The following is a 10623-nucleotide window of genomic DNA, read 5'->3' on the forward strand; positions in this document are numbered from 1 at the left end:
TCTAAATTTAGTCCAAATTTAGACCATTAAGTCTTTCTTGTTTTAAACTAGGTGATAATCTTCAGGTCTAAATCACAGCATCACATCAAAATGTCATTGATTCATGTCTAAAGGAGGTTTATATGTAACTTTAACATTTAAATCACATCTACTTCTCACTGGGTAAAATTCAACAACAACAAAAAAACAAAGAAAAAAGGAGTATAAAATTTAAGTCTCACCTTTTTTCATCATGTACAGAATGCATGTGAACACAACACAGAGACCAAGAACAGCAGCTTTCAAAGCAATTAAATAGACGATCCCAGAGGTTTGATTTACTGCGGTTATGGCTGCTGAGAGGAAAGAACAGGTCAGTCTCAGTGGATCAGACAGCTGCAGCTGATCCAGAATGCTGCTGCCCGTGTCCTCACTAAGACTAAGAAAGTAGAGCATATCACCCCAGTTCTAAAGTCCTTCCACTGGCTCCCTGTATCTCAGAGAATAGACTTTAAAATACTTCTGCTAGTCTATAAATCTCTGAATGGCTTAGCACCTAAATACATCACAGACTTGCTATCAGTGTATCAACCCTCCAGACCACTCAGGTCTTCTGGCTCCAGCCTGCTCTGCAGACCTAGAACCAGAACTAAACATGGAGAAGCAGCATTTAGTTCCTATGCTCCACTTATCTGGAACAAACTTCCAGAAAAATGTAAAAGTGCGGAAAGCCTGAGTTCCTTTAAATCAAGACTAAAAACACATTTGTTTAGGATTGCCTTCCACTGTTCTAGTTAAACAGTTCAACTAAAACATATTTTCTTTAATCCAACTGTTTTTAATATTCTTTTTTTTTGGTTTCTGCATTTTTTATTTTATTTTTATTTATTTATTTATTTTCCTACTTGCTTTGATTCTGTTTTATCTTCCTGTATTTTAATCATGTAAAGCACTTTGCATTGTCTTTGTACTGAATTGTGCTATACAAATAAATTTGCCTTGCCTTGCCTGTGGGTTCCTTTTTCCTTTTAGCTCAGCTTAGCTTTGTAATCCACTGTTGCTGTTTTTCTTTTTTTAAATGCAATTTCAACATGCAACATAGCAGGTACTATAACTGAATGTAAACACCTGATTTTGATATTTGCATGTGAGAAACTCAGGGCAGATATTATTAGTAGTTTATCAATTTTATTAAGGCGTTAGTTGTTACCATGTGGCCAAGTTATTCAGTAGAAGGAGTCTCAAATCAGAGTTATTGTTTCTTTGTGGTAATAGATTCAACCTTAACCCTCTTTTCCATAGTGAAAATGTGAGGAGAATCAAGACTCTCCTGTTTTCTCTGCTGTTTTTAAATACAAAATAATGATTACAATAGTTGCCCTTATTTTTGCAGTATTTGTATTTTGAAGTTCTAGCAGGTGGTTCTAGCCATCAGGTGGTTTCTGAAAGTTACAAGGTACTTTAAAATTACTCTGAAAAATACACAGAACTCTTCTGATTTTTGTATTTTTGAATAGTTAAGTACTTTTTAAAAGCATTTACTTTTGAATACTTAAGTAATTTTAAAAGGGATTTCTTTAATACTTTTACTTGAGAACTGTAGATGTTTGACCAATAACTTTTATTTAAAGAAATAAAATCAAGCACTGATAACTGCAATCGATTGTACATTAATAACAGCAAATTGTTTGTCTTTATCGTTTTATTTTAGGATTCAGACGCAGATAATGTGTCTTCTGACTAGTTGATTTTAAAAACTCTCACATCTGAATTTCCACCTGGCGATACAATAAAGCTATTCCTTATTTCATTTAAACCTTAAAAATTAATCGTAAGTCTAACAAACAATCATAGCAGAGAGAGGTTTATAACCATAAGATACTGACCTTTGTGGCTTTTTAACCCAATTACTTACCTTCATTGTTCCTTTTTGGATTTTCCAGTCTGTGGAAGATGCTAATACCAGAGAACTGAAACACACATTCATAGTTGGTCCAGTCTTCAGGTGGAACAGAAGACAGATCTATGTCTACAGTCATCTGGAAGGTTCCATCATTGTTAGGGAGGATCTCTCCTCTATTTACACCATCATGGATCTCTACTCGATCTATACTCCAGAACATTTCTGCTCTGTTGGGGTAGAAACCTGTAGCAAAGCAGCTGATTGGAGAGGAGGAAGACTTCTGGAGGATGGAGACTGATGGAAGATCTGGAGAATAAATAAAATGTCTTTCTTTTATAGCTTTAGACACAGTTTGTGCTGCAAGTTTCTAAACACAATAAACATTTTAATAAAAAGACCAAAAAAATTATTCTAAATTAGGTATAATACAGAAATTAATACTGAAACTGCTAACTGACATTACAACACAGTAAAACATTAAGGAAACAATAAGTGAAATGTGAAATGTAGCTGTTTCTTTCAAACCACATGATGTTTAGTAATACCTTCTCTCATCAGAGAGCTCCTCCCATAGCTCAGATACTTCTTCAGCCATTCAGGACACGTCTGTGTTAAGTAGGACCGCTCATTCTCTATAGCAGCTCTATTATTATCCCACTTGTTTTTGGTGATGACAGCCTGTTGTACTGGAGCGATCCATGTCAGTGTCTGCAGGTCCAGAAAAAGGAAATCTTCTCCATCGTAACCAATCTGATCATAACCTTTAACCTCTCCAGTCTCATCATCCCACTCACAGCCGTACATCTGCTGATAGACGTGAACTCCTGAGACAAAGAGACAGTGACTTTAAAATATAATTCTCTAATTTCTCTCCAATGAGTCAGTTTGTCACATGTTAGGTTTTAAAGGGATAAATTACTGCTTTCTGTTTAAAATGTTTAAAGAAGTAGATTTTAAGAGAATCTGATCAAACCTCCAGTCTGTTTGAATCGTTGCTTAGCGATTTCTATATTGGCTTTGAAGACTTGCTGTTTTCCCAGACATGTTGCAGTTTCCTCCTCCCAGTAATTTGGATGTTCTGAGCTCACTTCTTTCATCCATTCCTGTTTAGGAACGTTTATGTTGGTTCTGCTGTCACAGTAACTGATCTGAACATCATCCACCAACCCAACAGACACGTATGAAGGGAAGTCTGGGACTCCAGAAGATGCTGTGTAGAAATACCTCAAAGAGTGGATCACTGTGAGGAAAAGCAAAGAGCTGTTTTACCATCCCTCTATTGTCACTCATAACCTACAGAAACCCCAGAAAACACATTTTTCACATGTTTTTGATTATAAATTTGTCTGAAATTCACATCAAACAGATGCATCTTGTATCTCCATTAGCTTACTTCCAAACACGTCTGACCATTAAAATGTTACTTATTTACATTATTGTTGTTTAGTAGGCTCAGAAGTAGGATGTACAGGAAGCTGGGATGAGCAGCTCCTCCTTAAAAAAACACAGAAACCGTCCGACAGAAAAGTGTTAACTATCTGACTCCATATTTCTTTTATTAATGTCTCAATTAGTTTTATTTTTCTGCAGAGATTCTAATCTAAACCTCTTTAAATTGATTTTCACATATTGCAGCAGTTCATCAATGATTTTGGTTAAATGGGCTCATTTATTTCTGTCCATTGATCTTAAATTAAAAAAAAGTGACCACATCACATTAATGTGTAAATATTAACAACAAAAAGTGTCTTCTCTTTGTACAGGAAGTGCCAGTAAAGAGTTTAGTATCAGTTTCTAAAAAGACAATTAAATCAGGTCACATGGTTCTCCACAGGAAGACTAAACAAGTTAAATACACTTTAATATTTAAATGTTCATTATTCTTTAAAGTTTTTATTTCTATTTCTCTAGAAACACTACAGTAAAAAATAAACGTAAGGATAACTATACCAAATAAAGTCAGCAACGTCCATTATGCAAAGCCCATTGCTACAGAGTAACAACAGGGCTGTGGGCACATATGCTGCCATTTTGGATATAAATAACTCAGAAAGATAATGTTAAATAATACTGATGATAATATATATGACAAAGTAATAAATAAGTAAGGAAAAAACTAAGAGCCACTTCTGTGTTTGATTTTAATATACTTTATATATTAATTGGTGGATAAAAAATGTCAACACTCAGGGTTTCCCACCAAGAACCGTCATAATTAAAACAACAGAGACTAAATAACTTAGTCTGATTATAATAACATTGATGTTTATCTTTAAATTGTCCATCTCACCTGCCGTAGCCTCCTGTAGATATAATCCGACTAGAATCAGAGAGATAAAAGCTGCCATTTCAGCCATGCTGTCTGTCACTTTCAGGTCCGTTTTACTTTGTTCCTCTTTCATGTGAAATGAGCTCTTGTTCTCTCAAAACTTTATTTAAAGCTGTGCTTTTATCTTACATATAAGGGAACAAAAGGATGTTGGCTAATTTTCTTTTGAAATAAAGAGATAAGCAACTGCTTTGCAAAAGTGAAAATAAGTAAATATAAAATATAGCAAGAGAAAAAATATATATAAAAAATAAGAAAGATTAAAAAAGAAAATGAATGTATTAAAAGCATTTAAAGTCTGTAGAGCCTTTTTACTGACAGTCGCAGCTTCTGTCATGTTTGCAGTTAGAATCTTTAACCTCCATGTAGAAACTAGGAGACCATGGGAAAATAGATCCGGTTTATTTAACTCAAACATGTAGAAGATCTGTTTTAAGCCATATTCTGTGACCTATATCAATCATATATAGGGCTCATAAATCCTGTTTCAGACTCTCTTCAGCCTAACCTCTCAGTACTCATAATTATCCAGGGCAGACAAAATATTTGTTGAAGCTTCTAATTCATAGAAATAAAAACTTTTAAAAAGCTGGAAAGTTAAGAAGGTACCAAGGCAATAAATGTGATTCTGAGTCCAAACATCTATGATTAGTTTCCTCTGTTCAGAGGTTGGATTAAGCCTCAGACAGGCAGATGGATAAAGGGTTAAGTTATCTGTGGAGCTCAGAGGGGCGTTTTTTTTGTTTTTTTTTCCACCAGGGGGCAGAAAGGTTCCCCTTGAGGTTATGAGCTGAATGTGATTTGTTGCTGTTCCTGTTATGTCGTTTCTCAGCAGGGCAGTCTAAATGTGATCATCTTGTTTCTTCGTTTAGACTTTCTGCACACATTATTTGTTGGAACTAAGGTTGATAACTCCTTTAAAAATAAAAAAAAAGCCACACCTCCACATTGTCTTCCAGCTCACCACCATCGGTTTGGTTTTTATATCTTTCTTTTAAGTGTGAAATGTTTTGGTAAATTTTGACTTGAACATGAATTTAATTAGATGCATGGGTCGACTTTTGTTTCGAAATACAGTTCATTTTTCCAAGAGATGATTGGCAGCCCTAGTTTGGACACAACAGAATCTCTTCCACTTGTAAAGGTGTCCCCAGGGGACTGATCCATCTGTCTTTTTTATTGGCTGTGTTTAAAGTGGATCAGATTTGAAAATTGGACATTTGTTTATTTTAAATTTCCCAGTCTCCTCATAACTCGATGGAGAATAAAAAGGAAGATGTTGACCCTGCGAGTTGATGTATGGCCAAAGTGGATAAAAAGGAAAACTAGCTATTGGAAAAGGAAAATAAAAAAAAACATTAACCTGGAATATCTGCCATCATTGACCCTGACTTTCATCAGTACATTTAGCAATAGAAAATACCACAATTTAATTTAATGTCATTAATTTGACTAACAAGCTAATATCCCGTTTTTGTACATATTTTTCAAGAACATGTCAGTACCGATTGGTACTCAGGACTCAACTCAGGGAAATAAAGTCAAACAGTCATTTAATGCATTACTGCACAAAGAGTGGAGCAACTGGCACCAATCTCAAAAAACGAGGAGACAAATAACGGCAGGCTAAGGGCTGAGGTTTGAGCTGAGCAGGCAGAAGGAGGGAACCAGGAGGGTTCAGAGGCAGACGGCAGGCAGAGGGCTGAGGTTTGGTTCTCCAGGGTTCTGCTGAGATCAGGCAAACCGATTTCCAACAGGGAAACTCTTCTGGAGATTTCTGGTTTCTAGCAGGTTCAACCTAAGGGAAGCAGAGGAAACAAAAAGGTTCAGGTTCAGGTTTAGTAGTCTGAAGACTAGACAGGCAGGTTGGCTCAGGGTTTGCTGTACCGTGACTGACTAACACTCTGGCACTGGAGTGTGGTCCTCAGCCCACTTAAGTACTGGTCTCTTGATGAGCAGATGAAGAACAGCTGGTGAAGTCAGCTCCAGCCTCAGGAGATCCAGTACGCCCTCTGGTGGAGAAAGGTGGACAGAAAAAAAACCCCAGATCCCAAATAGTAACAGAAAAATCCCCAGGAAGGGATCCTCGGCACCCTCTGGTGGGCAAGCCTCAGGATCCCAACAAGCATCTCATTATATTGAGATAGTATCTCATTATATTGAGATAGTATATCATTATATTGAGATACTACAGTATCTCAATATATTGAGGTACTATCTCAGTCCATCTTTAAAAGCCTCCGATCTGCTGGTCTGCTTCTAAGTGTGCAGGTGGCGGATGCGCTTTCTGACTTCATTCGGATGACCCGTTTCAACCACCTCCAGCCCCTCCTCCACCATTGCAGCAAAAGCTTCATCGGGTTTCATCATTCCCGGACTCTTATCGCATTTCCCGTCTCATCTTAACCGGTCCGACAGAATATGGCCATGTTGAGCCTGGTTCTGCCAAAGGTTTCTTCCCAATGGGGAGTTTTTCCTCTCCACTGTCGCTCCATGCTTGCTCATCATGGACAGGTTCTCTCAACCTGTGTTATCCAAACTGGACTTCCATCTTCCAGGTCCCTGAGTGAAGCTCTAGTATAAGCCCACGCAGTCCACTGGATCTCCCTATAAAGCTCAGCAGACCGTCTCGCTAACCAGCAGTCTACAGACTGACCAACTTCATCTATCTCCACTCCACCACCAGTTTCAGCCCTATTCATTACTCCTGTTCATCCATATCTAGAAAAAATTAAGCTCTATGTTTCCTGCCGAGGTCTGAGTGCCAAAGTGTAATTGTGTCAATAAATTTCTTCTAATTGTCTTTTCCCTTCGAGTGAGTTTTTCAGATTGAACTACACTTTATCCCTGTTTCTACATTTTGGAGTTTAACATGTTGAGTTGAAATGAAAGTTTCTAAGAGTTTCACATAGTTTTTCTGCACCTCTGTCTTCAGGACTGTCAATGGGAATGTTGAAATCTTCAACAATAACAAATCAGTTGTATTTAACACATCACATTTAAAAGGTCATCAGAATCGTATATACTGCATGTACATTTTCTGGAAAATGGCTCAAACTGGAATTTTTATCTAGAGAATTAAATATTCTAGAGTTAAATTTGCATAGAAAGACCTCAATTAAACTTCAGTAAATGTAAATTTAAAACAAGAAAAAAAACAGCAGTTATAATCTCATTAAGGTGAGTGAGATAAATCCATGGGATGGGTTTTAATGAATAAAGTTTTCCTATTAATAAGTTGGTATAATGAAATATTTGTATGTCTGCATTAATAAATCCAGTTAAGCATTTTTGAGTTCATTTCAAATAGATGAAACCAAACTGAATAATTAAAGCAAAATTGACCAAAAATGGTTAAAATTGTCTAATTTTGTTATGTAGAAATCAATTATTTGCATCTGAATTTTTTTAATTATATACAGAACAAAAATCTCTTCAATTGAAATTTGTTGACATAACTTTATTAAATAAACTAAATAATTTCAAACTCACTGGTTCCTACAGATGAAGAAAATAAAATGTTTTTTGGGCATCTATTCTCCAGCACCACTGCTGCTCTGTGCTTTAGGGTTGAAGTTATGTGGAAAATGCATAAATACAGACTAAAAAACCTTTTCTGATTAAGGAATAAGAGAAAAGAGTGTTCTAGACTAAACCACTATTTTTAAGTGACCACTGACTTCACTATAATAAAGTCAAGCACGTGCATCTGGCAGTTCATGGCTTCTCTGAAATGAATCTGACATCACTGCCTAAAACACAATATAATTAATTTGACAAGCTGTTAGAAACAGCTATTAAACCCCTTTGAGAAGCAAAAACTTCCAGCTAAATGTTCTGCTTCCTATAATTAGACTGGAGCAGAGGGCTGCTGGTGGAGTTTCATGAAATCCTCCTTGTGTGGCTATAAATCAAAGCAGTCTTAAATTTGTCGACTGAAGATTTTGGTCAAAGTTTTTATAAATATTCTTTTTCTCATGTTAAAAACCAAATACATGTTTGCATCCTGAAAGAAATGGTTAAAAAATACAAATAAGTGTTAGGAGAGAAAAAAATCACTTTTACTTTTTGAAAAAACTGTATATATACGTCTTCAAATAAAATGTGGAAAAACTAACCAACCACAAAGATAACAAAGAAAGAGCAAAGTCACATTAAAATCCCTTAAAATGACTTTATTGACTTGTCATTTTGTATACACAAGTGTAAACAAAAATAAATTCATTAAGAACAGCTCTCTAGACTATTTCATTTTTTAAAGTGCAGCCTTCATAAGGTAAGCAGCAGTGATTTAAAAAAAAAAATGGCTGAATACAATGCTATTAGAAAAAACAAGTTTTCCTGATAGAAATATTTTGTCCAACAATTTGATTGATATAAAGATCAACAAACAAAAAAAAATCACTGATTAAAATTTCAGTTAACTGAATTAGTGAATAACGAAAGAATATATTATTTTTTTGGAAGTCTGACAGTGTTCAAAAAATATGAAGCCGAGTCTGGATTAATAAATCTGTTGTGTTTAATTAACCCATGTTGGGATCCTCAGGCTTGCCCACCAGAGGGCGCCGAGGATCCTTTTCTGCTCTCTTTGTTTTTCCCTTAGGGTTGGAGTTACTGTGGGGATCTGGAGATTACCCCCTGTCTCAAGGTTAGAGCAACCGTTTCCGGGTGGAACGACTCTGCGCTCAAGTCCGCTTTTCTCATGGCTTTAAACAGTTCCATCAGAAAAGACCTTTCTTTTTACGTCGAGCCATCTACCCTAGAGGACCTCATTGAATTAGCCATTGGATTAGACTTAGCTTCACACACCAGTTTTAGTTCCTCTCCGCGCCGGGTTAGTCTCAGTTCACATATTCTAGACCATCATTTAACTCCATCCGTTAAAAGACTCCAGATTGGCCCACCTATTTCACGTCAGACTGTTAGAGTTCCCCGCCAGCCTGATCATACTCCTGCACCCGTCACCGTGGAATCTAGACCTGTCCCCTCACCCGTTTACCGTGATCCCTACATCCATGAGGATGACCTTTGGGAGTTTTTCTATGGGGATAGGGAGGATATCTACCCTTTCGTGCCACTACATTCAGCTCCCCGCCAGCCTGAACCAGTCAGTTTTGAGCCAGACCCCATGCCTGACTCTTTAGCCTTAGATCCTGTTATTCACTCCGGTATTCATATTTTTCAACCGGTTAATTCATCGCCAGATTCAATCAATAAACCGGCTAGCCTAGCTCCTAAAACCCCTCGGCGTAGGAAACGGCGTCGCCCTAAGCCAGCTCTTTGCCGTCTAGAGACCCCTGAGACAGCTCTGTGTCATCCAGAGACTCCTGAGCCTGTTCTGTGCCATCCAGAGACCCCTGAGCCTGCCCTGTGCCGTCTAGAGACTCCTGAGCTAAAGGTTAGAAGGACTTCTGAATTCGGAGTTGATGGTGATAGGCCTCCAAGAGCCTCTCTACAGGGACCACAATTCGCCAAGAGCCCTCTACAGACTTTTCAAGCCTCCTCAGAGACTGAACTAGAGCCTCCATGGATGTTCCCTCCTGTCCCAGAGGTGGAACCGCAATCAGTGGTCCCTCCTGCTCCTGAGGGTGAACCACAGTCGGTGGTGTCACCTGCCCCTGAGGCTGAACCACAGTCGGTGATTCCGCATGTTCCAGACCCGGAGCCCCAATCGGCGGGCTCCCCTGTTCCTGATCGGGAGCCGCAATCGGCGGGCTCCCCTGTTCCTGATCAGGAGCCGCAATCGGCGGGCTCCCCTGATCCAGAGCCGCAGTCGGCAGCCTCTTCAGAGCCTCCTCCAGAGCCGCAGTCGGCGGCCTCTTCAGAGCCTCCTCCAGAGCCGCAGTCGGCGGCCTCTTCAGAGCCTCCTCCAGAGCCGCAGTCGGCGGCCTCTTCAGAGCCTCCTCCAGAGCCGCAGTCGGCGGCCTCCTCAGAGCCTCCTCCAGAGCCGCAGTCGGCGGCCTCTTCAGAGCCTCCTCCAGAGCCGCAGTCGGCGGCCTCTTCAGAGCCTCCTCCAGAGCCGCAGTCGGCGGCCTCTGAACCTCAACCCGGCCTCCTGAACCTCAACCGTGCCTCCGGCCCGGCGGTGGTCTCCCTAGGACGCATTCATCTCAACGGTCGGCCTCCTGAGCAGCTTCTACGCTTCCGCTGCCGGCCCAACGGCAGGCCACCTGAGACTGTGTCCTGCAGCCGGTCCCACGGCAGGCCACCTGAGACTGTGTCCTGCAACCGGCCCCACGGCAGGCCACCTGAGACTGTGTCCTGCAACCGGTCCCACAGCAGGCCACCTGAGACTGTGTCCTGCAACCGGTCCCACAGCAGGCCACCTGAGACTGTGTCCTGCTGCCGGCCCTACGGCAGGCCACCTGAGACTGTGTCCTGCTGCCGGCCCTACGGCAGGCCACCTGAG

The 10623-nt window shown here is 39.7% G+C and overlaps 1 protein-coding gene across 1 annotated transcript; it reads right to left on the reverse strand.

Annotated features, from left to right (window-relative positions):
* Positions 1–221: 221 nt before the first annotated feature.
* Positions 222–6581, reverse strand: LOC107104782 (major histocompatibility complex class I-related gene protein-like; the record flags this gene model as incomplete). The annotated part of the gene is made up of 7 exons (XM_015404868.1): positions 6504–6581; positions 6099–6181; positions 5956–6009; positions 2856–3142; positions 2428–2706; positions 1895–2188; positions 222–332 (listed from the first exon to the last, which is right to left on the reverse strand). Coding segments are annotated over exons 1-7 (1186 nt in total), but the record flags the coding sequence as incomplete, so codon positions are not given.
* Between the last annotated feature and the right edge of the window lie 4042 nt (positions 6582–10623).

This window comes from Cyprinodon variegatus, unplaced genomic scaffold (genome assembly GCF_000732505.1).
Source record: "Cyprinodon variegatus isolate N-32 unplaced genomic scaffold, C_variegatus-1.0 Scaffold1882, whole genome shotgun sequence".
NCBI classification, from domain to species: domain Eukaryota; kingdom Metazoa; phylum Chordata; class Actinopteri; order Cyprinodontiformes; family Cyprinodontidae; genus Cyprinodon; species Cyprinodon variegatus.